At 52.5% G+C, this 25,588-nt stretch overlaps 1 protein-coding gene across 1 annotated transcript; it reads right to left on the bottom strand.

The window, feature by feature from the left end:
• Positions 1-15,249: 15,249 nt before the first annotated feature.
• On the bottom strand, positions 15,250-22,868 carry KRT8 (keratin 8). Its single transcript, XM_069580742.1, has 9 exons — positions 22,357-22,868; positions 19,698-19,906; positions 19,005-19,065; positions 18,465-18,560; positions 17,718-17,882; positions 17,321-17,446; positions 16,342-16,562; positions 16,165-16,223; positions 15,250-15,682 (listed from the first exon to the last, which is right to left on the bottom strand). The coding sequence occupies exons 1-9, from the start codon at positions 22,699-22,701 to the stop codon at positions 15,510-15,512; spliced, it is 1,455 nt and encodes a 484-aa protein (XP_069436843.1). The 5' UTR covers positions 22,702-22,868; the 3' UTR covers positions 15,250-15,509.
• Positions 22,869-25,588: the final 2,720 nt, after the last annotated feature.

The following is a 25,588-nucleotide window of genomic DNA, read 5'->3' as shown; positions in this document are numbered from 1 at the left end:
CGGGGCCGGAGCGCCAGGCCGGGTGGCGGCCGCCGATTGGCTGAGCCCTCGCGCTCCCACGGGAGAGGTGGGGGGGGAGCGGCCTGGGCGGCTCCGGAGGCCGCTCTGTGACTCACCCTCCGCCCCACCCCTGGAGCTGGACTGGCGCCCAGCGGCTGCCACCGAACACCCGCCGGCTAAGCTGGGACAGCCTGACTCAGCAGGGGGCGCGGGGCCTGCCTGCCGCCCTCTGCGCGTCCCCCCCAGGGGCGAGGGGGTGGGGAATGCGTGTCCACCCTTCTGGAAGAATCGGGGCCCTCTGGAGGGGAAGGATGTCTGGTGTGCGGTCTTCAAGGGTCGTTGTTGGGGTGCTGGGGATTTCTGTCCCTCTGAAATGGGAGGCTATGTCCTCTCTTTTTGAGGGTGTCTTCCTCACCTGGATCTTTGTGGGTTCAGCTAATGGACGGTGGTCTTTTGGAGCCTGCAAGTTGACTTTTTGTGGGTATCATTCTATGACCACCATTTCAAGATCATTTCCACAGGCCCCTCCACACAGCTTATGGGTGCCCCCTCAATGCCACTCTCCGAGAGGGGTGCAAGGCCCAAGGCGCTCTCAGACAGGCGGGGCCGTGGGGGCCCTGGCGGGGGCTGCATGTTTGGAGAGTTCTCCAGCCATGGCTTTGCTCATCTCCACACTGCAGGGCCCCTGACGGTCAGATCTCAGATGCTACCTCGAGACCAGGCTCCAGACACCTTCTCCAACCCCTGTGGCTCTTTCCTGCAAGATCTCAGGGTGATCTTCAAGTGTTCTCAGAGTGATCCCTTACACTGAAGAGGATCCACATTTGTCCAGAGACTCCTGTGTCTGTTAACCTACTGCCGGGAGCATCCTGTTCACCTGTTGCTTGTCAGAGCAACTCCAGAAATAAACAGGAGAAACTGAGGCATAGAGCATGGCTTGCCCAAGGTCCTACAGGTGTGGTGTGTGAGTCTGAATTTGAACCCAGTTCTGCCATGTGCTCTTCCCACTGGCCCTGGCCGTGGCCGCCCCCTGAGCTCCTAGCTGGTATGGCCTCTGTTTGGCCCCATGACACTAAAGCACACTTGGGAGGCAAACAGCCGACTCCGCAGGAGGCCCAGTTCTCAACTTCACCACCCAGGGTTCCTGTCTCCAGGAAGGATCCCTGAGGGCTGAGAAGGGGTGGGGTAAGGAGCAGAAAGAAGCTGAGTGTCAGCACATGTGGGCTTTTCAGGAGGCAACAGGAGGTATGTGCCAGGTCCCAGGGCTGAGAAGCGACCGTACGTGCACGGTGACCGTGGGACCCACACACACCAAGGCACATATCCAGTGGCTTGTGAGGTCGTCACACACAGAAACACAGACACACGTAGGAGTGTATCACACTTACACATGCATGTTTCACATGGTGCACACATGGTCTTTAGGATTGTTACAAACACAAGCATATTGTAATGGATCAGTGGACTGGTTACACAGAGTTGCATTGGTTTGTGGGTCGTCACACACACACTATCAGAACCTTTAAAGCAGGAGTAATGGTGGAGTGGGAAGAACACATGAATTTGTTGCAGGAACAGATTGGTCCCAGAGCCTAGCCAAGCTCCAGTTCAGGAAACCCAGACCCTCCCCGTCCCCACACCACCTACCCTGGACAGGCCACTACCAACCACTGGCCCTCTGCTCTCCAGACCCAAGACCTGAACTACTCACATACACACAGAGAGACCTGCACACACATGTAGCCTTGGAGAAAGCCTGCATTGACTGAGGCAGTTGTCTGCCACAGACGTGACCTACAGAAGTCACGTGCATCTTTCCAAAAGGGGCCACAGCCTTCCCATAAACACATCTGTGCAAGACCCTCACACAAACATGCCTGGGTGCCAGTCACACACACAGAACCACCTGTGGCCCTCACACAGGCCCATGGATCCATGCATACAAGAGAGAAATTTGCTGAATCAGGAAACTCAAACTGAGGCTCTGTAACAACCTAGAGGAGTGGGAAAAGATGGGAGGCTGGAGGGAGGTTCAAGACGGAGGGGACATATGTATACCTATGGCTGATTCATGCTGATGTATGGCAGAAACCAAAGCAATGATCCTTCAATTAAAAATAAGTATTTTTTTAAAGAGAGAAAAACAGATGCATAAGCAAATCAGTCACACAGGCACCCATAAGACTAAGCAGGCACGGACACTCTGCCCTCAGCACAAAAGGAATCCTCTCAGCTGCCCCTCAACCTTCCTTCTTGGCCAGACAAGGTCCAGGCTTGCCCCATCAGCTCTATCCCCTCCCTGGCCCAAGACAGACCCTGCCCTGCCTGCCCTGGCCTGCTTGGGTGGGGCCCCGCCTGCTCCCAGCGCCAGCTGCCAGCTCAGCACAGGGCAGGGTGCCCCATGCTGCTGGCTGCCGCTCTGGCATGTCGCTGGCCCCACCCCCTCCTCCCAGGCCTGCCTGCCACCTCAGCATCTGGGCCACAGCCTGGGTTCCACCTAGCTTGTTAGTGCAGGCGGTGGGCAGGGCGACTGACCCCCAGAGCTGGGAGCCAGGAGAAGGGGCCCACTGGCAAGACCCTTGGGAAAAGGAACAGTCCATTGGCAGCCTTCCACCACCACCACCCACTGTCCCTTCTCCTTCTCCATCGACCTCTGGGTAGAGTTACAGCTCTCCCGGCGCTGTCCCCTCACCCATAGACATCTGTGCCCAAACACAGGCTCCCCAGCATGCAGACACAACCAGCCCTTCTCACAGCCCCACATACGCAGCCCTGCATGCACAGCCACCCAGCCACCCACTCCCAGCCTGTCACACCCAGTGCCCCAACATTACCAGACACAGCAAACCCCCACCACACACAGGGTTCCATGCAGTCTCTGTAAAATATACAGTGGGAAACAGTGTCCCTGTGCATGTCCAGTCACTCAGACCTGCACAGCGTCCCTGGGCATTTATAATTGTCCCAGACACAATCAAGCCAGTTCCATCCTGGGAGTGCTGGTTTTAGGGGGCAGGTCTTTGTACCCTCCTTGTGTTTGCAGTTCTAGGACATTGAGGTGGATTTCATTAATTCTTGTTCTGTCTGTATGTTGGAGCTATGACAAGCCTGTCTGGGGCGGATGTCACCCCAGCAGCCATGCCCTCCCAAGTCTGGCCCCTTGGGGAGACAGGCAAAAGTCAGAACCTCCCCCAAGATTCCTCCTCCGCCCTCTGGAGACCCCATCTTCAGAGTCAAGGCACAGGCCTCTAAAAAGGCCCCACGTGGCCTCCAGTGCTTGCCCTGCACTTTCCTCATCTGGCGCTGGTAGCATGGTGTGTTTAGCCTGTGAAAACCCGTCAAGCTGTACACTTCTAAAAATTGTGTCTTCTTATTTATTTATTTGGCTGTACCAGGCCTCATTGTGGCCCATGGGATCTTTTGATGTGAGTGCTTCTTGTGTGTATGTGTTTATGTACGTCAATGAAAGAATTTTTTTTTTTCAGTAGACCCCACACTGCATACACTGCATACAGAGCTCTGTCTCTCTGGGTTGATGTGAAAGGCCTGTCTGTGCCTGTCTGCGCCTGCACACATGTCACCTCCCATGTGGATTAGTCTGGCCTCTGCCGCCTGAGGCCCTCTGTATGTGCACTTACCATGCACACATATGAGCACGCGCGCACACACACACACACACATGCATACATATGCACACACGTGGCCAGCTCCCTGCAGGTCTTCTGTGATGGTGAGGCTGCCGCTGGGAGCAGGGAGAAGGAATGCTGGTCAGGCCTTCCTGCCAGGAACAGGGATACGAGAGGCATTCCAGGCAGACTCACCAAGCTCACCATCTGCTGGGGCATAGAGGCTAGGGGGGCAGAATTCAATGCAAAGAAAAGAGCCATGGGTTGGAATGCAGGGGAGCCTAGAGCCCAGTCTCAGACAAGTCAGGATTCAGAAGCCTCAGGACTACTTAAGACAGGAGCCCCATGTCGGCACACTGCCACAGGGGAAAGCTCAAGTGAAGAGCCAGGAGTGTGAGACTGCGCTTACTCTGGGAACCTGCAAGGAGCTGAGCTGCTGGGGGTGGTGGGGGCTGCTTTTCACGGGGGAGGTGGTGGGGTTGTGGTGCCAGGTGCCAGCTGCATCAATGGGGCAGGTATCCCTTTTCCAGGGCCAGGAATCCCACCTGCCTCCAATACCTGCTTCTCCTGGATCATGCCAACTTCATCTGCCTCCCCAGCTTCACCTGCCAGCCCCCGATCCTTCCACAGCACAGCTTCCTGCCCCAGCTTGTCTGGCTTTGCCTATGGAGCTTGGAGCCTGGAGCCTGCCAACTGCTAGGAGAGGCAGGAGCCAGCAGCTGGCATCTGGCAGTGTGGCGCCCTCTTGGGGAACCCCTGCCGCCCCTCACCTGGAACTCAAAGTTTTCAAGCAGCAGAGGAGAGGACACTCATCCACCAGAACTGGGCTGCCCTCAGCCCCCAGCTCCTCCACTCCCCCACTGCCACAACCACACCACAACCACTGCAACCGTGGCCTCTGGGTTGCCAGGCATGTAGGACATAGGTGTGTGTGTCTGTGTGTGTGTGTGTTAGTCACTCAGTCATGTGTGACTCTGCAACCCCAAAAACTAGCCCACCAGGCTCCTCTCTCTGTCCATAGAATTCTCCGGCAAGAATACTAGAGTGGGTAGCCATTCCCTTCTCCAGGGGATCTTCCCGACCCAGGGATCGAACCCAGGTTTCTTGCCTTGCAGGCAGGTTCTTTACCATCTGAGCCACCAGGGAATCCCATAGCACATAGGTGGATGCAGACCAAAATCCACCCCCAGCTCTGTTCACTTAGTAAGCAAGAGCCTGCCCAAGGACTGCAACCCCCCGGAGGACAGGAGAGTCCTTTGATCTGCATGAATCGAATCATGGTGGTGGGCTTGATTTGACCTGGGAGGTGGGCTTGTGGTGGCCTGCAACCCACCTCCCAGCGCTGCCTCCTGGAACAGGGAGGATGCCACGGGCAGGCCAGCTCTGCTCTAACACATAGAGCTGCTACTTCCCTGCTCCTCTGCTGCCCCACTGTGGACACCTGATGAACCTCCTTTTTGCCCAAGCACAACCTAAAACCACTGCAGATGGTGACTGCAGCCATGAAATTAAAAGACGCTTACTCCTTGGAAGGAAAGTTATGACCAACCTAGATAGCATATTCAAAAGCAGAGACATTACTTTGCCCACAAAGGTCCATCTAGTCAAGACTATGGTTTTTCCAGTGGTCAGATATCGATGTGAGAGTTGGACTGTGAAGAAAGCTAAGCGCCAAAGAATTGATGCTTTTGAACCGTGGTGTTGGAGAAGACTCTTGAGAGTCCCTTGGACTGCAAGGAGATCCAACCAGTCCATTCTAAAGGAGAATAGTCCTGGGTGTTCTTTGGAAGGACTGATGCTAAAGCTGAAACTCCAATACTTTGGCCACCTCATGTGAAGAGTTGACTCATTGGCAGACTTTGATGCTGGGAGGGATTGGGGGCAGGAGGAGAAGGGGACGACAGAGGGTGAGATGGCTAGATGGCATCACCTACTCGATGGACATGAGTTTGGGTGAACTCCAGGAGTTGGTGATGGACAGGGAGGCCTGGCATGCTGCAATTCGTGGGGTTGCAAAGAGTCAGACACGACTGAGCAACTGAACTGAACTGACCTGAACCTCCTTCCCCTGAGCACAGCCCCAACTTTCTTCCCATTCTTCGGAAGTGCAGACAGGCTGAGCAACAGGCTGCAGGGAAAGAGGAAATTTTAGAGCTCTCTGGGTCCCTTGGGTCTCCACCACTTCAGTTCCCCATAAAACAGATGCTGGACTGAGGTGGGAGCTGGTGATGGAAATTTTACAGCCCCTTTCATCTGCTTCCCCTCAGTCCTTTTAAAATATGTGTATAATTTTATTTACTTCTTTCTTTTTGGCTGTGCTAGATCTTTGTTGCTGCATGGGCTTTTTCTAGTTGCAGCAGGCGAAGGCTACCCTCCTGTTGTAGAGCATGGGCTCAGGTGTGCACAGGATCAGTAGTTGTGTCTCCCAGGCTCTAGAGCACAGACTCGATAGTTGTGGCTCACGGGCTTAGTTGCTCTGCAGCATGTGGGATCTTCCGGACCTTAGATCCCTGACCAGGGGTCGAATCGACTTCTCCTGCATTGGAAACACGGAGTCTCAACCACTGGAGCACCAGGGAAGTTCCGGTTGTTAACATTTTTAAATCAAGAGAGTTTCTGTAAAAATCCAGATTTCCGATTTTTGTTGCAAAACTGAAAATTCTGGAATCCCTGAGTGGCTGTATCAGGCAGACCCTGAGGAAAGAGGCTGCCCTGGGCCTGGCCCAATTGTTTGAGGAGGTAGGACAGGGCACAGAGAGCGGCCCACCACCCCCTGTTCTTCTAACCCAGCTGCACCCTGAATCTCACCCTGCATTTGAAAGGCCCTCATGCACAGACCTGTGAACACCCTAAAAACTCTTCCAAAAGCCCTATGTGCCAGCCCAGTAGAAATATAATGTGAAACCTAACAGCCAACATTATCTTCAACCATGATACCAAATACCCTCTCAAGGGCAAATACCCTCTCAACCGCCCAGCTAAGCAGCACTGATGTACAACAGAAGATGCTATTATGTGGTCACAGACATACTTGGCTCTCTCTTCAGTTTGATGCTTTTGACGGTCAAGAAAAATACAGTTTGGATTTCATCTTTAAATTATTTTTTAATTTATGATTCTGTATTTTTGTTCTTTTTACCTTTGACTCTCCTTTGCCCATTTTAAAAATTATGACCTTTATTTGCAAATGCTCAAGATTGACTCAGTGATGATAAAAAGCCAACATTTGATTGATGATGATAATTTCACATTGAGATATGCCTTGTTTCACATTCATTAATTAAACTTTTCAATAAAAAAGGAATACTAAATAAAGGAAAGCTAAAAAGGAATAATGATGGATAGATCTTTTAATGCTTAAGAAAAGAAAGAAATATAAGTGAAGTGAAGTGAAAGTCACTCAATCGTGTCCGACTCTTTGTGACCCCATGGAATATAGTCCATGGAATTCTCCAGGCCAGAATACTGGAGTAGGTAGCCTTTCCCTTCTCCAGGGGATTTTCCCAACCCAGGGATCGAACCCAGCTCTCCCACATTGCGAGCAGATTCTTTACCAGCTGAGCCACAAGAAATACAGGGTGAACTACAAATGCCAACCACATATGGAATATTAAATTTTCTAGTAGCTACACTCATACAGTAAAAAGGAATAGGGGGATTCATCTTAATAGCACATATATTTAACTTTGAAGTAGAAAATAGCACCCGACTCCAGTATTCTTGACTGGAAAATTCCATGAGCAGAGAACCTGGCAGGTACAGTCCTTGGGGCCATAAACAGTCAGACACAACTGAGCGAGTGAGCACACAGCACACACATATTTAACATCAGTTTCAGTCCAGTCACTCAGTCATGTCCGACTCTTTGCCACTCCATGGACTGCAGCACACCAGGCTTCCCTGTCCATCACCAATTCCCAGAGCTTACTTAGACTCATGACCATCGAGTTGGTGATGCCATCCAACCATCTCATCCTCTGTTGTCCCCTTCTCCTCCTGCCTTCAATCTTTCCCAGCATCAGGGTCTTTTCAAATGAGTCAGTTCTTTGTATCAGAGGGCCAAAATATTGAAGTTTCAGCTTCAGCATCAGTCCTTCCAATGAATATTCAGGACTGATTTCCTTAAGGATTGACTGGTTTGATCTCCTTGCAATCCAAGGGACTCTCAAGAGTCTTCTCCAACACCACAGTTCAAAAGCATCAATTCTTTGGCGCTTAGCTTTCTTTATAGTCCAACTCTCACATCCATACATGACTATTGGAAAAACCATAGTTTTGACTAGATGGACCTTTGCTGACAAAGTACTGTCTCTGCCTTTTAATATGCTGTCTAGGTTGGTCATAGCTTTTTTTCCAAGGAGCAAGCATCTTTTAATTTAATATACCCAAAATATTATTTCAACATATAATCGACAGTTTGAATCATAAATAGTTTATATTCATTTTTTCTCATAGTGCCTTCAAGATGTGCCTTGCATTTTATGCTTACGGTGCATTCCAGTTCAGCCAGACCACACTTCAAGTCCTCCATCGCCACACGTGGTGCCTGATGGGATGTGGCAGCTCTGGACACCCGTCCACCCCCAACTCAGCCATCCCACAGCCACTGTCAGAACCAGAGGTTCGGCAGCAGACAGAGCCCAAGGAAGATGCCCACTTCCTGGAAGTGCGCTCAAGGGCGTCTGGGTAGGAACAGGAAGACACAGCTCTGTCTGGGTGGGCACTTCCTTGGTGCCTCGGACTCCTCACCAAGGATCGAGAGTCACGGCCAGAGGGTAACAGAGGATTGCCTGATAAAACAAGAGCCCCATAGCAGGGATGCCTCTGGCCCAGAGATTATCAGCAGTTCTAGCTGGCAGAGTCCTCACTATTCCCTTTTTCTTTTTTGTCTGTGCTGGGTCTTCGATGCTGCAGGCAGGCTTTCTCTTGTTGCAGTGTGCTGGCTCTAGGCACTTCTGCTCAGTAGCTTCAGTGTGGGGTTCTGGAGTGCCGGCTCAGCAAGTGTCACTTGAACTTAGTGGCCCCATGGCAGGTGGAAACTTCCTGTACTAGGGATCGAACCTGTGTCCACCCAGAAGCACTGAACCATCATGGAAGTCCACCATTCCCTCTTACTGTCCCAACAGTGACTCCAAAGAAATGGCAGATGTCTTTTCTACACTTGGAGCACCTTATAATAGAGATAAAAAGAAATTAACCCATCCCTGAGTCCGTCTTTCAGTCTCCGGTGGGAGAATGTAAGGCCAGCAGGTTTCAAAACAAGACAATGTAAAACACAATTCTTTGTGAGCAGAAGGATATTCCAGCGTTTTTTTGTGTGTAAACAGCGAGTGTTTATCCACAGTTCCTTATCCCAGACCCGCTTTCCCCTTTCACATTAGTGGTCTGACCCCTGTAAGCATTTGAATTTTGACCCCCTAAACCAAAAAAAAAAAACAAACAAACAAACAAACAAAAAGCTCCAAGTTAACTACATCTGTTCCAATAAGCCCCCCAAATAGACCAGCATCTAGAAGGAGAAGGGGGTTTAGAGGAAGCATCCAGAAGCCAGGAGCACGGCTAGTGGGGAAGGCTAGTCTGGGTGCACGTCCCAAATCTTCCCCCAGGTGGCGCCAGAAGCCTGAGTAAAGTTACCTATGGACCTCGCCAACCCGAGGTTGTACTGCCCTCCTCTCCCACTCCAGTATTCTTGCCTGGAGAATCCCATGGACATGGACGGAGGAGCCTGGCAGGCTACAGTCGCAAGAGTCGGACACGACTTAGCAACTAAACCACCACCACCACCTCTCCCCTCACCCTAGGCGCATCCACCAGGGTGGTCCTTTCCTCAGCCCTCTCCTCTAATCCTGCAACTTCCCCCTAGGATAACAGTCTGGGCAAGTATTAATAAAATAATCTGGGAAAAATAGGTTGAGGTCCTTGTTCTGATCCAAGTTTTGCCCCCAGACAGCCAAGCAACCCTGAGCAAGTGTCTTCCCCTCCCTGATCTTGGGTCTTGACCTTCACCTATAAAATGAGACTTGACAATATTCCAAGTATATTTCTGAATGAAAGGGGTCACCATAGAAGGAGACTGAGTTTAGAGACTCACAACTGTATTAAATAAAAGGCGCATCCTGCACAATACAGTTCTATTATAGTGAGTTGGAGTTATTACTTCATATAATAGTGGATATTTTTATTAGTAAAAAATTTAGGATTTGTAGTATAAAAACATAAAGTAAGACTTGAACCTTCCTCACAGAGAGGAAGAGTGAGTGAACCAAACCCAAACCAAATGAAGCCACTTTGAAAATTGCAAAGCCAAATACACACAGAAGTGAGGAGGAGAAACCTAAGGAAAGCGGGGAGGGAGTGGGGAGCAGAGATATGCCTTGGGACCCCTTTGCCTGCTTCTCAGCTGCAGGCTGCTTCTTGAGTCTCCCTGGTCCTATGGGGAGTAGTATAGTGCATGGGGTGGGGGAGATACAGAAGGGGGACAGAGAGCATTCATCCTGAGTGGGATGGGGAAAGAGCAAGCGTCTCCATTTACTGTCCACAGGACACTTTCACATGGCTGACCAGTTCCAGCCTCACAGCCACTCTGGGCGGTGTTGATTGTCCATGAAACTGACTGCAAGCTGAGGTTCGGAGAGAGGAAGCACTATGCCCAAGGTCATAGACACCGTGATCGGCAGAGCCAGGGTGTCCACCCAGGTCTTCTGATCCTCACCCAGTGCCCAGTCCCACTTAGTCACGTGTCCCTGTGGGGAACTGCCAGGTTCATCTTCCTAAAGCACTGCCTCCGTCAATTCACTTCCTTGCTCTCCACCAAAAAAAAAAAAAATCTTTAGTGATATTAGTGCTTCTGAGATCAAGTACAAATTTCTCAGTTCAGCATTCCAGGTCTCCATGACTCACCAAGATGTCCAGAAGACAAGATGGCAGAGCTAGAAGATATCATAGCAACCCTGGAGTCCAGCCCTCTTTGTTCAAAACAGGAAACTGAGGCCCAGAGAGGTGAGGGCTTCCCCAAACATCCCAGAGCAAGTCAAGGGCAGGAAGCAGGCCAGGGCTAGAAGCCAGTTTGCTTATTGCAGTGTGCTCTGCGTTCATCCTTGGGACTCCTCTAGCAGCTACCCACCTGAGACAGGCAGATATGCTTACTGTATTAGAATTAGCTTAGCTGGGAGTAACAGAAAAAAATAAAATAAAATAACAGTGTTTAATTCAGACAAAAGCTTGTTTCTCTTTCAGTTTTCCAGACACATGGAAATATTCTGTCCAATGCAGGATTGACATTTCGTGGTGCCATGGACCCAGCTCCCATCCCTCTTCTGCTCTGCCAAGGGTGGCTTCCATTCCCCAGATCGCCTCATGGTCCTATATGGCCCCTGAATTGCAGCCACTATGTATGCATTCCTGCCAAGAGAAAACAGAGCTGAAACAGCTCATGCTCTCTGCCTCTAAGAACACTTCCCAGAACTTGCACCCTCCACTGCCACTTCTATCCCTTTCTCACATGGCCACAACTAACTGCAAAGCAAGCAAAAAATTAGTCTTTTTTCCCTGGTAGCCATGTGTCCAGCTAAAAAGCAGAGTTCTATCTACTGAGGAAAAGAGGAGGAACAGGGATTTGGGAGCCAACAGCAGGGAAGGGCACTAAATCACTGCTGAGACCACCATGCATAGCAGCGCCTCACCTTGCCATGTGCCAAGCATTTGGACCTTTTTCCAGTGTCTGGCTCACCCCAGATCACCAATAAATGTTTGCATGACTGAACACACTGAGAAGATACTCTGAGATATCTATTGTGTTTTCCCAAGTAAGCTGGAAATAGACTAAGATCTAACTTAGTTCTTTCGCATTCACCTCTGCCATCCGCCTCCCCACCCTCCAGGTACCAGGCACACTGCTAGGCACATTTAGGCCAACCCAGGCCTAACTCTGGCACCCCACTCCAGTACTCTTGCCTGGAAAATCCTATGGACGGAGGAGCCTGGTAGGCTGCAGTCTATGGGGTGGCTGAGAGTTGGACATGACTCAGTGACTTCACTTTCACTTTTCACTTTCATGCACTGGAGAAGGAAATGGCAACCCACTGCAGTGTTCTTGCCTGGAGAATCCCAGGGACGGTGGAGCCTGGTGGGCTGCCGTCTATGGGGTAGCACAGAGTCGGACACAACTGAAGCGACTTTGCAGCAGCAGCAGCAGCAGCAGCAGCAGCAGCAGCAGGCCTAACTCTGTTTTTTCCACTCCTACCCAAACCATTACAGAGGACTGGCTATTGCTCACATGGGGCTAAGTCCACTTGGCAGAGAGACACTTTTAAAAATCAATACATAAGCTGCTCATGGACTAGGCCTGAGCAAATGGATTTTTTCTCCCAAAAGGAAAGAGTTTTACAAAAGGTTAAAATGGCTGAAAATATGGCTTTCCTGGTGGTTGAGTGGTAAAGACTCCATCGGCCAATGCAGGAGCCACAAGTTCGATCCCTGGTCCAGGAAGGTTCTACCTGCCTAGGAAGCTCCTACACTGAGAAAAGCCATCCCACTCCAAGCAGAGAACAGCATGTGCAGTGGCCCAGGGTGGAAGGACTGTGATGTGAATGCTGCAGAGCTGCAGAACCCTGGGGGGAGGGGGACGGTGCGGGGAAGGGAGTTGGTACCAGGGGGTGATGGGGGAGGTGTGCCTGGGGAGGTGCTAAGGGGGGATGGAGGCTGAGCTGGCCCAGGCTGTGGGCCAAAGGCAGAAGGGGCTCGGGGTTTTATCCTGGGGGTCAACATTCTAGGGGTTAAGTAGGAGAGTATCTGAATCTGATTTGCATTTTGTTTTGATTTGCATTTTTTTAAGTGTACTCTGCAGACATGGAAAATAAACTTAATGATTACCGAATGGGAAGAGGGGAGGGCGGAGGAAGGAATAAATTAGGAGTTTGGGATTAACAAATACGCACAACTGTATATAAAATAGATAAACAACAGTTTCCCACTGTATGCTACACATGCGCCAAGTTGCTTCAGTCCTGTCCAACTCTTAGCAACCCCATACGGACTGTAGCCCGCCAGGCTCCTCTGTCCCTGGGATTCTCCAGGCAAGAATATTGGAGTGCTTGCCATTTCCTCCTCCAGGGGGGTCTTCCCAGGGATTCAACCCTCCTCTCTTAAGTCTCGGACACTGATAGGCAGCTTCTTTACCACCTGGGAAGCTCAGTGATAAAGAATCCACCTGCCAAAGCAGGAAATACGGGTTCGATCCCTGGTCTGGGAAGATCCTGTGAAGAAGGAAATGGCAACCCACTCCAGTATTCTTGCCTGGAGAATCCCCATGGACAGAGGACCCTGTGGGCTACAGTCCATGAGGTCGCAAAGAGTCAGACACAACTGAGCGATTGACCAATAACAATAACCTGTAATGGAAAAGAATCTAGAAAAGAATATATGTGTGTATATATGTGAGTATATAGATGAACTGAATCACTTTCCTGTACACCAGAAACGAACACAACATTGTCAGTCAACTATACTTCAATTAAAAGAAAAGCTGCACCCTCGCAAGGGGCCCAGGGGAATCTTCTGTGACACAGGCAATGTTCTCCATTACAGTGTGAATGTCAAAAGAAACCCATTGAACACTGCCTGCATTTTATTGCATTTACTGTTAACCTCACAAAGGGGCCTGTGATTGGCCAAGCCTCGCTCCCTCCACCTCTCTGGCCCCAGAGAAGAGGTGCTGTTAGGGGCAGGCCACCAGAACCATGGGGTTGGAGCTGGAAAAACAGCTCCTGAAAGAAGCGGGGGTTTCTAATACCTGCCTCCCTGGATCCTCGGAGGCTTGAAATGCGATGAAGCACAAGATCTACCACCAGGCAGGTATGAGGGAAATGTGAGCGTCCGTCCTTCAGCAGTGTCTCATCTAACGAGAACTGGAGGACCCGGCTCTTTTACGGGATTAAATACAGAAAGCCAGAGAAGGTGGTGTCTTAGATATACAATAACCAGGAAAGGAAGGAGGAGTGGGAGAGAGAAAGGGAATTCTCCCTGGAGATTTCTTCTATAGCCAAACAGCAGGGGAAGTGGAGGGAGGGGTGGAAACTCCAGGAGAGCTTTGATGGGACCTTTGATGGCTGCCCACCCACCCCCACCACCACCACGTGCCCACCGCTCCAGGGCCAAGGCCTGATAAGACAGGTGGTTGGCTTCCACCTGTGGGGCACAGTTGGAAATACTGACTTGGGGCCTCAGTGGGAGGGAGATCTCTCTCACTGGATGCTTGCTGCGCCTGTTTGAGTTCCAACACCATCTTCTGGGCTCCCAGTAAGACGGTCAGTCACATGTGAACAGGGGGCAGATGGCTGATACTGTCTTATGAAATTTTTCCTTCATTTATATGGATATAAACTCTGCAGGTCTTGATAAAAATGAATTTTGTACTGAGAGCTGCTGCCACAGTAGTTAAGAGTCACTGCTCCGGATAATAATGCTGTTAAGTTTTGTCATCAAAGAGTGAAGTCCTCTCATGTGACAGAGGACGGAGCTCTGGCCCTGGTCCCGGGCTGGGTGGCGGGGGCGGAGGAGGCAGAGTGTCTCAGCTGGGTCTGGAAGCAGCTCCATGGAGGTGGGCAGCAGGTTGATAGTGAGACAGCCCCCACCTGTTCGTTCTCCCCTGGCGTTTTGGAAAATCTGAAAATGCCCCCCATCTCAGCCGTGCTAAGGACTCACTTTGTCCAGCACTGAGGGGCCAGGGAATCTGCCCAGAACTCCAGGAGTGGTGGTGGTGGTTGCGGAGCCAACTACCAGAGACGCCTTGCTTCACCAGCCCTGCTCCTGCCCTGAACCCTGGAGACCGTGTTCCTACGAGATAAGCAAATCCCCTATACACACTCCACAGAACCCATCCACACCCATATACACACAACACACCCTCCATGTGCAAACAACACACACGCCCTTTACACACTCTGCTGTATATCACACAAACACTGCATGTAAATGGGTGGGAAAGAGCACGGAGGAACCATGGGCAGGGGCTGGGGAGGGTGCTTGTGACTGAGTGGAGCAGGGAAGGGGGCATCAGTGCAGGCCAAGTCCCTACACCATCTTGGCTTCTAGAAACTGTGGGTGTGACACACCCAGCTGCCAAGAATGGACTCTGAAGGAACTTCTTGTGTCCCTAGGGATTCCTTGTCCCCAGGTGCTAAGGAATGAAGATGGTACAAAGGTATCTCTGGCCACCGAGAAAACGCCATGTGCCTGGTTGAGGAGTACAGGCCTGAGAACTGGATGGTGCGGGGTTCGAATACCTGATTCTTAGTTAGGCCATTGGCCTAACTTGGCCTACTTGGTCTCTCTGGGCCTGATCCTGATGCCAATCACTTGTGAGGCCTACAGAAAGGAAACCCTCCTGATATTCCCACCCAAAATCTGCTCTGCTCCCCAACAGGGTTTGCTGCACAGATAAAAGTCAAGTGGGGCATTTGAGACCAAGGCATCAATGAGTTTTTCAGCAAAAATAGTCTCTCTGGGAACAGCGTGGAGGAGGCCAGACTCTCCTCCACGTGGCCCCCCACCCCAGCTTCTGATCCCCGAGAGAGGTCTCCTGACAACCTCTCTCCCACCTCACAAACAAGGGCTGCACACAGCATAGCGGGTTGGCAGAGCCAACTGAAGCTTTATTCTGAAAAAAAAGACAACTCAAATTGGATTTATTCTGAAAAAGACGCTTACATTGGCTTTTAGGTGGGGTCATGGGCAAAAGGGGCAACCCCAGGCAGTCGACTCCCCCCAGGTGTGGGTGGAGGACAGGGGTGAAACCCCAGGTCTCCCACGCAGATGCTCCCCCACACAGCCCCATCTGCAGGAGCCAGTGAGCGGGGGAAAGCTGGGAGGGACCGCAGGAGCCTTTCACTTGGACAGGACATCAGAGGACTCAGACACCAGCTTCCCATCGCGGGTCTCAATCTTCTTCACAACCACAGCCTTGGAACTGGTGCGGCTAAAGGAGCCAGGGCCCCCACCAGAGGCCAGGCTCAGGCTGTAGTTGAAGCCAGGGGTCCCGTAGGCCGAAGTCAGTCCACCTGGTCAGGAAGAGACAGCCACGTGAGTATGGGAGGCTATGCTCACATCACGTGCTGTTCCCCCTGTTTCCCTGACACCCCAGAAGTGGTCCCCAAGGAGGGGGAACTGCCCTGGTTTACTTCTCCAAGATGACTGGGTGAAAACCAGGAGCAGGGTGGGACAGGGCTTTGCTATTAGCTATGTGACCTTGGGGAGATGTTAGAGACTTGGGTTCGAGTCCTGGGTCAGGAAAATCCCCTGTTGGAGGGCATAGCAACCCACTCCAGTATTCTTGCCTGGAGAACCCCATGGACAGAGCAGCCTGGTGGGCTACAGTCCGTAGGGTCACAAAGACTCGGACACGACTGAGTGACGGAGCACAAAAGCACGCAGGCGTGTGACCTTGCACAGGACAGTAGCTGGGCCCCAGCTTCCTCAGCTGCACCAGAAGGACCCGTAGAGGCTGCCCTCCGGCCCTGGCCCCCAAGACGCAGACACTCACCTGCGTAGCCACTGGTGGTCTTGGTGTGGATACTCATGTTCTGCATCCCAGACTCCAGCCTGTACCCAGAGGACACATGGAATGTCAGGACCAACCCTTGGCCCTGAGGACCCAGGTCCTATCTCCCACACTCCAGGGATGGTGCACCGGGGGTGGTCAGGGAACCCCCACACCTACCGGCTCTCCTCGCCCTCCAGCAGCTTCCTGTAGGTGGCAATTTCCACGTCCAGGGCCAGCTTGACATTCATGAGCTCCTGGTACTCGCGCAGCTGCCGCGCCATGTCCTGCTTGGCATTCCTCAGAGCAGCCTCGAGCTCAGCCAGCTTGGCCTGAGCATCCTTGACAGCCATCTCACCACGCTGCTCAGCGTCAGCGATGGCAGCCTCCAGGGAAGCCCTCTGTAGGGGGAGGGGACAGGCAAGCAGGTAAAGCGGAGTCTGATTGCCTCCTCTCCTTCTCCACCTGCACCCACTCTCCCTTTCCCCTCCTTTGGGGAGCCCCTCTCCACAACCTGGACTAACCAACTCCACCTGCCTTATTCCAAGAAAATATTAGAGGGGACTTTCCTCACAGTCCAGTGATTAAAAATCTGCCTTGCAATGCAGGGGATCAATCCCTGATCAGGGAACTAAGATCCCACATGTCAGCTACTGAGCCCGTGTGCTCTGGAGCCCACGAAACAGAGTGCATGTGCCATAACTAAGACTCAAAGCAGCCAAGTAAATAATTTTTTAAAAAAGGAAGAAAATGTTACTGGTGGGTGAGCTTCAGGAAGTGAAATGGGGGAATATGAGCAGCTTCCAGATCCCTCCTGCACACACGTCTCACCTGGGATGCTGTACAGTATTATCCCCACTCCCAACGGGACTAGATCTCTGCTTTCTAAACCCCCTTAAGGCATCTGATATATAAGCACCCTGATTTACAAGACAGATAAAGCAAGCTTGGGGAACCCATCCTGGACCACCAACCTACCTGCCCAGCCCCGTGACCCCTGTTCTGACCCCTCAGCCTCCCAGAACAGTCTGGACTGTAGCTACCCCTCCAACTCCCAGGATCCTTTCCCCAACCCCCAGACACCTCACTTCTTTCTGTACTATCTCCTCCACCCCAGAGGTGTCCCAGGACCCTCTCCCACCCCCAGCCCAGCCCATACCTGGCCTTTGAGACCCTCGATCTCAGCCTGGAGACGGCTGATGTTCCGGTTCATCTCAGAAATCTCCGTCTTCGTGCGACGAAGGTCATCCCCGTGCTTCCCAGCCAGTGTCTGCAGCTCCTCATACTGCAGAGATGAGACGAGGAGTGAGGTTGAGAGGGGACTCCTGGTCCCTCCAAGGAAAGAGTACCCTCAGCCAAGTCACCAGAGCCCAGGTCATCTCACACCCACCCGGCTCCGTACCTCTGGGCCTGGAACATCCCATCCCTGTCCCCGGCATGACTCGGCAGCCCTGCTCACAGCAGGCAGAGTTTGAAATCTCGCTTCTCCCTCAAGGAAGGACTAGCACCCAGAACTACCCAAAAGGGGAGCACCAGGTTGAGCCCCTGCCCTTTACCTTGATTTGGTACATGGTCTCGGCCTCCGCCCGGCTGCGGTTGGCAATCTCCTCATACTGGGCCTTGACCTCAGCGATGATGCCGTCTAGGTCCAGGTTGCGGTTGTTGTCCATGGACAGGACCACAGACGTGTCAGAAATCTGAGACTGCATCTCACGGATCTCCTGTGGCAGGAAGGGGAGGTGGTGAGGCCCTGGCCCTGCACACAAGGAGTCCCCTTCTGGAGAAGGGCCTTCCACAGGGGACAAGACAGTTAGGGCTGGAGAGAAGGCAAAGTTCCTAAAGAAGGAAGATGGGTCGAAGACCTAGAACTTGGAGAGAAGCAAAGATGAAATGAGGCCAGAATAAAAGGAAATCCAGCTTTGGGTGAGAGACCAGAGGGGCAGAGCCCTTCCACGCTCTCAGCTACCAGTATGGCACCCCCAGAGGGCTCCCACACGGCCCAAAGGATCTATCTAAACCCTAGGGATAGAGCAGGTCTGAGGTAGCCGGGTCACCACTCTGCAGTATGTATGATGACCTTGGACAGTCTCTCTCAGTTCTCCGAGCCCGTTTTCTCATCTGTGAAATGGGGTAATAAACCCTCGCTCATTTGGGAGACAGAACATAAAGGACATCCATGCCAGGTTACTACTGGCAGTCACAATTATTCCGGGTTGGGCCCTTGTCTGCTGGTGCACTGGCGGGGCCGGAAGGAGTCTCTGACGGGGCCAGGGACCTCCAGTCTCCGGCAACTAGGAACGTACCTCTTCATACAGTTGCCTGTAGAAGTTGATCTCATCAGTCAGCCCCTCCAGGCGGGACTCCAGCTCTACCTTGTTCATGTAAGCTTCATCCACATCCTGCGGGGTGGGGCAAGGGGAGCCAGAGCTGAGTGCCCACTCCTGATTCCAAGCCGGGGACACCCAGTGGCCTATCCTTGGAACCTGCTAATCACCTTCCCACCTCAGTGATCCAGTGCGGTCTCTGCCCCACCACAGCTGCATTCCCAGCCCCTTTTACCTCCACTTCCTGCCCATTCCGCCTCCTCCGCCTCCTCTCCCCCTCGTCCTGGAAGCCTCCTATAGCTGGACCTCCAGTTCCACTGCTCCATTTTCTTAGCCATGTCCCAACACCCATAGTTCTGTCCACATGCACCTAACTCTGTCCTTCCATGTTCAGTACCTAGGAGGCACCCAAATGTTGTCCCATGACTTAGAAACATTTAAGAACAGAAAGCCTGAGTCTAGCCTGAGTCTCTAAGCACCAGCCTTCTGTGTCTGGTGGGGGTAGGGGTGCTCCCTCACCTTCTTGATGATGACAAATTCATTCTCCATGTCTGTGCGCTTTTGGATTTCATCCTCATACCTGATAAGGAAGAGACATAGAATGAGAGGATGAAAGGGAAAGGTGAGGTTGCCATGGGTCTTTTGAGGGGGGCAAGAATATCTAGAAAATTCAGTTAATGGAAACGTAAAAAGATATGAGATAGTTGGTCTGGTCATTCTGCCCCAACCACTACTGTCTCCCCAGCCTTACCCCACGCCATCCCCAGTCAGTGAGGAAGCCTAGAGCAGGAAGTGTCTCCCCAAATCCATGAAGATATATTGGATTAGGCATATGAGGAGGTTTAGCAACAGTGACTGACAGGAGACCTTTGACAGAACTTTCTGGAATGTGCCGGAAATCAGGGATAAGAAAGAAATAAGGGCCAGGGCTGTTAATATACAACAGAGGCCTGTTGGCTACTTCTGCTCCCATCCTAGATTTACTATGTAAACTCTAGAAGATAATTTGTTGTCCAAATCAAGACAGTTCTGCAATTGAAGGAGGAGGGGAAGTGCTATTAACAATGGACATACACCTAGACTGTCCTGGGGTCACCCTAATTATACAGGACTGCACTGCCCAAAAAGCAGAGGGCCTTGGGGTCTGAAACCTCTGGTCCCAAGGGGCCAGGCAGGGGGAGATGATTTCAGCTGGGGAGGACGGAGGCTCACTTGGTCTTGAAGTCCTCCACCAGCCCCTGCATGTTGCCAAGCTCCACTTCCAGCTTCAGCTTATCCTGGGCCAGAGTTTCCAGCTGCCGACGGAGGCTGTTGATGTAGCTCTCAAACATGTTGTCTATGTTGCTCCGGGCAGTCTTCTGCTGCTGCAGGAGGTTCCATTTGGTCTCCAGAACCTTGTTCTGCTGCTCCAGGTGCCGCACCTGTATGATGGGACAGAAAAGTCCGCAGTCACATCAGGCCAGGGTGCAAAGTCTGGCACAAAGCAAGCACTGTGTTTTCCCTTAATCTACCCCCCAAGCAGTTGGGTCTCCAGAACTGCATTAGTGTTGGGCTGCGGGGAGACAAGGGGGTACATGGTTGGAAGTAGATATCTAGGAATTATGTTGGTTATACTTTCAGGAAAAAAATAGGTATTATTGACTGAGATTGTATATTACACATCAGTAAAAGTAGCCAAGTTTTGATTAACACTTTTCATGATTGAAAGAAATATAGATGGTTCATATCAAACAATCATGATTATTATTTGGAGTGGCTTTGAGAGACTCATAGATTACAGGGAAATTTCAGCCCTACAATCTAGAAAGCACTGGCCAGAAGACCTAGGTTTTAGCCTAATGCTGCTACTGATCTTGAGTTGCTTCCCCTCTCTGAGCCCAGGTCTCCTCAACCCTGCAATGTCCTAGAAGATCTCAGGCAAGCCCTATCCGAACCCCATCTCTAAGAGCAAGAAACTAGGTAAATCTGTCTGCAAACTGAAGACCCTCCTCCCCACAGCCCTCTCTTTGAGTTCTCCAACTTCCAACCCCACCCTACTCCACCCTGAATCCACAATCCTGTTTTCCTGTCCAAAACACAAAGGTCCTAGGTTCCTTGGGTTAGAGGAATCCAGATTTTAGGATGAAATTAAACCATGTTGGAAGAGAAATTTTTTTAAAGAAAGAATAATAAACTGGTCCCAAAAGGAAGAATGCTTTTTTTCTTTTTAATTGACCCGAAGTTGGAACTTCTTTTAAATTAGGAGGACTTGGAAAAGAAGTTTGTCTTAAGGGTTTGGTTCAGATCCAGCAAATCCAACTCTGTAAATCCCTTTCTTCCCCAGCTCATTCTGTCCCAAAATTATAAAAAATAAGTGATTATAACATTTACCCTTATTAGAGTGCTTAATGTAGGCCAAGCACTGCTAAGCTCTTACATACATTATATGCCTGAACAGGCAAAACCTCTTGGATTTAGGAGATTAGAGAGCCTATTTTGTAGATGAGGAAATCAGATTTAGCAAGTTAGTCCACCAAAGGAAAGGGTAGAGAGCACTGGGGACCTTCAGCCTCTGCTTAACTACTCACTGGGAAGACCCCAGAGCTAGCAAAAGGCAATCAAGAAGTCAAGTCAAGGGTCCTTAAGACCAAGGAACCACCAAGCCTTCCCCCAAAACAGGGGAGGTCCCGTTTCCCAGGGGACTCCAATTCTTAAAGACGCCAATCTGCCCCAGGATTTCCCTCCTTCCGCTCCCACAATGCCTCCCAGGAGCCAGTCAGCAGAGAGGAACTCGTCCTCCAGCGCTGGGGGCCCTGGGGCCTTAAGGGAGCAACTCCCCCCTCCCAACCCCAGGCTGCAAAACCTGGCCTGGCGCCTTCCCTGAGAAAGTGGAGCCAGGTTATTGGGGCGGAGCCGAGGAGCGAAGAGTGAGGGGACAAGGGCCGAGGCGGGGGAAGAGGGGCGTTGGCGGATAGGCGCCTTATCTGAAACCATAAATCCTGGGATTTAAAAGGACGTGAAACGCGGGTAGGGTGTCCCACGCCCGCAGACTTTGAATCCTGCATGGGCTTTCCTGAAGCCAGTCCCTGGCGTCCCACCCCACCCCACCCCACCCCACCCCACCCCTACCCCACTCCACCCTGACACACACCCCCACCCCCACCCCACTCCACCCTGACACACACCCCCACCCCCACCCCCGAAACCCCAGGTGCTAAGTGCTCCCCGGGAGACTAGGAGCGGGTCTCCAGCACGAAGCCTCTGCCCCTCACCCCTCCGTGGGGGCGGGTCTCTGCCCCGCCCGGCCCCGCCCACAAGGTCAGCTCCCGGGGCCCTGGCCAAGTTATGACTCATCTTGATGCCCCCCACTCTCAGATCCCTGGGACGCCAAAGGCCTGGATCAATATTTGCCTGCTTGAATCAGGACTGCTGCTTCCTTCTCCTAGAATCCTATCAAATTCCTATTTTTAAAAAAACAAATTTTTTTTTAAGCACAGGAGCACTACTGGAAAGGCCCTTGGGGCCGGGATAAAGAGAAGGATGACCCTGAGGGAGGAACTCCCCTCCCACCCGACAGCTAAACACCTGGAACACTTCCAGGCTGAGAGCTTTATAGACTTGGGGTGAGATGGGCGAGTGAGTCAGGGGCCCCCAAGATTTACAGTCAGAAGCCTCCAAGATCCCTCCCTATCCCTTCCCCTGCCCAAACCCAAGTGCGCAGAGGGGCCAAGTCACTGGTTGGAAGGCAGAATGTTCCCAGAGTGGGTGGGGCCCAGCAGGACACTAGTGAGGGGCTGGAGATGTGCCCATGGAGGGTGGGGTGACAAAGAGAAAGGGCTGGGATCCTGGTCCAGCCCCAGGCACTGCCAGCCACACAGAGGGGAGCCCTCACCTTGTCGATGAAGGAGGCAAATTTGTTGTTGAGGGTCTTGATCTGCTCCTTCTCCTGGGTTCGGACGGCCTGGATGTTGGGGTCCACCTCCAGCTTGAGGGGGCTCAGCAGGCTCTGGTTCACGGTGACAGCTGTGATGCCCCCCAAACCTGGGGCCCCGCCGTAGCTTCCAGCCATACTCATGCTGGTGCCCAGGCCACCCCGAAAGCTGCTGCCGCTGCCCACTCGGGAAAAGGCCGAGGAGCTGATGCGGGAGCCGGGCCCGCTGGTGTAGGAGCGGCTGCTGAAGGACCTGGGGGCAGAGGTGGACACCTTGTAGGACTTCTGGGTCACCCTGATGGACATGGTGGAGGCTGGAGAGGAGGCGAGGAGGCCGAAGCTGAGTAAGAGTCGAGGAGTCGAGAAGCTGATTCTCGGTGGGGTACAGCTCCCCGATGGCCTTTTATAAAACAGAGCCCAGCCCAGGAGGAGGGGATTGGCCTTGTAGCTGAGTGGCTAGGCCCTGAGGGGGCAGGGCCTAACCTGACACCTGCCACCTACAGGCCGGACTCAGGTGGGGGCAGCAGAGAGCTGCTCCCACCCCGGAGCCCACGCCTGCACCACCCTGGAACCCAGGAAAAGGCAATTCTGTTAATGTGAAAGTACAAGGACTCTGCCAGCCTCTACAAGCTGCCTGTAACAGAGCTTGCCCAGGGATGCCCAGCCACTGCAGCCCCAAATCCTGGGTCTTATCTCCTTCCCTCCTGTGGGAAATAAATGCACACACTGGGGAACACAGCCAGCAAGGGACCCCTGGCATTTGAGTCTCCTCTGAGCAGCCGATACTCCAAAGACACCACCCTGTGTTCGTTCCTCCACTTCATGTGATTACGAAGGTCTGCCCAGGCTGGACACGGGTCCCAAATCATTGAACCTGAGGTCAACCATTTGCCTACTCTTTCCTCAGTTACTGCTGTGCCCTCAGCCCCTGGTGCAGTGCCAGGAGGCACTGGGAAAATATTCATGGAATGAATGAATGAATGAACATTCACTGTCTTAGCTATGGGGCTGTATGTGAAAGTTAAAGTGAGATCCAACACAGTGCTTTTCCAGGACACAACGCAGTGGCGTCTTTCTCTCCTCCCAAGATCGCAGGATTCTTGGGCCTGAAAGGCACAGCGAAGGATGAACAAGAGCTAAAGGGCAGGCTGGGGGAGGTCAGGAGAGAAGGTGGCTGCATCGGGGGATCATCTCATTGCTCACCACTGCTTGCAGGAGTCATTCCCATAGCCCCCAGTGGGTGAATCACAGGAAAGAGGCAGGACTGTGAGGTGGGGGTGGAGTGGGGAGCCCCAATGGTGAGTCAACCAGCAGCTTCTCTTTCTCTTCCCCAGCCACCCCCCTGTCCCCTGCTGGCCATAGGAGAAAGAAAAGAGTCCCTGCACCTGTCTCCCCAAACCCATTAAGAAAATGAGTCAGGAGAGCAGGTTGGGGCACCGCATGCACCTGCAGAAGGCTGGAGAATGGGAGCTGAATAAGGCACCCAGGGCCTGGGTGGGGCAGGATGAGGCAGGCTGTGGGTGGAAAGCACAAGTTTTGGGTCCCCAAGGCGGAGATTCCAGTAGCAATTACCTAATGGCTGGGGCTGGATTCTCTGATAGATCCTGCAGGGCATGAAATGGAGAGGAGTGGGTGGCTGTTCACTAGAAACCAACAGATTCCCTGGAGGAGAGGGACCGGCGGCCCATAGCCCCCAAGCCCCAACCGAGGTGACTGCTGCCATGCCTGTCCCCAGGGCAGGTGAGTGGATGACTCTCCGTCCTTCTCTGGCACCAGAGCACAGGCGCAGAGGCCCTTACAGAGGGACAGCGAGACCCAGAAACCCTCTCCCTGGGAGTCGGACAAGTCCCCAAAGACAGACATGCAGATAAGCTCCCCTCAGATCACACATTCCAGGCCACGCACACACACACACAGGAACGAACTTTGAAGTCCCTTCTGGAAAGACAAACCCAGAGTCTCTCAGAGGGGACACAATGACGACATCCCTTTCTTCCCTCCCCTCTTTTCTCTTCCCACTCTCCCCAGGCCTGGCCTCCTGCCACACAGAACCAGGCAGTACCTGTTTGTACCAGGCCCTCTCTCAGCCCCTTTAAACAATGCTTAGTTTTCCAAGGAGTGATTTGAATGCAAGCTCCCCCCTCCCCAACAAACACCCACACCTAGCAGAGCTAAGAGACTTCGCTTTCCTGAGACCAAAAGGAGAGGTATGGGCCCGGTGCCAAACCAGGCCCAGAGAAGGCGGAAGGAGAGAGGGAGGGGCTGGTCAGACAGGTATGGCAGCCTAGGGGAGGGACGACCAGGCAGCTCCCTGCTTCTCCTCCCCCACGCTGTGGTCCACACAGCGAACCTGGGCACACTCAGAGGGGAGAGGCCTTACCTGAAGTCCTGAGCACAGAACTGCAGCCCAGAGCCTTCCCCTGAAATCTCAGCCCTCCCACCCCCAGCCCAAGCCACCTGGTCCCCTGGTTGCAGGACTGTCTTTTGTTTAAGATGAAGACAAGCGGCCTACAAGGACCGTGTGGTTTTCAGGCTGTAAGAAGGCCCAGATCTCACCCAGGGGAAGTTCCTCTTTGCTGGGGCAGCCCAGAACGATCCAGGGTGGAAAGTGCTTGCATCTTTCTTGTCAGCTCCCTATTGCCCAGAGCCCCAGCCAACCCCTCCCCCCTGCCTGAAACCCAGCTTAGGGTGCAAGAGAATAGGCCAGAGCTGCCCACTCCTGTGGCCCCTGCCTGGGATTCCAGTTTGGAAGCAATAGAGGGAAGCCCTGGTGGCTCAGCCAGTAAAGAATCCGCCTGCAATGCGGAAGACCTAGGTTTAATCCCTGGGTCAGGAAGATCTCCTGGAGAAGGGAATGGCAACCCAATCCAGTCTTCTTGACTGGAGATTTCCATGGACAGAGGATCCTGGTGGGCTACACAGTCCATGGGGTCATAAAGAGTCGGACATACCTGAGCTACTTTCACTTCACTTCACTTTCAGGACTAGGGCCAAGTTATGAGGGAGCAGAAAATGGAACCGAGGTGGCCTGAGGGGACAACTTGTAAAGCTGTCTCCGGCCACTGAGGTCTGCACAGTGCTTCCTACCCAACAAAAGGGAAAGTGTTTTTGGTGACTGCCCAACCCAGACCCAGATTCTGTTCCAAACTGCCTTTCTTAGAAACCAGAAGAAGGAAGGAGGAGATGCTCACCC

Source organism: Ovis canadensis, chromosome 3 (assembly GCF_042477335.2).
Source record: "Ovis canadensis isolate MfBH-ARS-UI-01 breed Bighorn chromosome 3, ARS-UI_OviCan_v2, whole genome shotgun sequence".
Classification (NCBI taxonomy): domain Eukaryota; kingdom Metazoa; phylum Chordata; class Mammalia; order Artiodactyla; family Bovidae; genus Ovis; species Ovis canadensis.
This window is presented reverse-complemented; position numbering and strand designations above follow the sequence as displayed.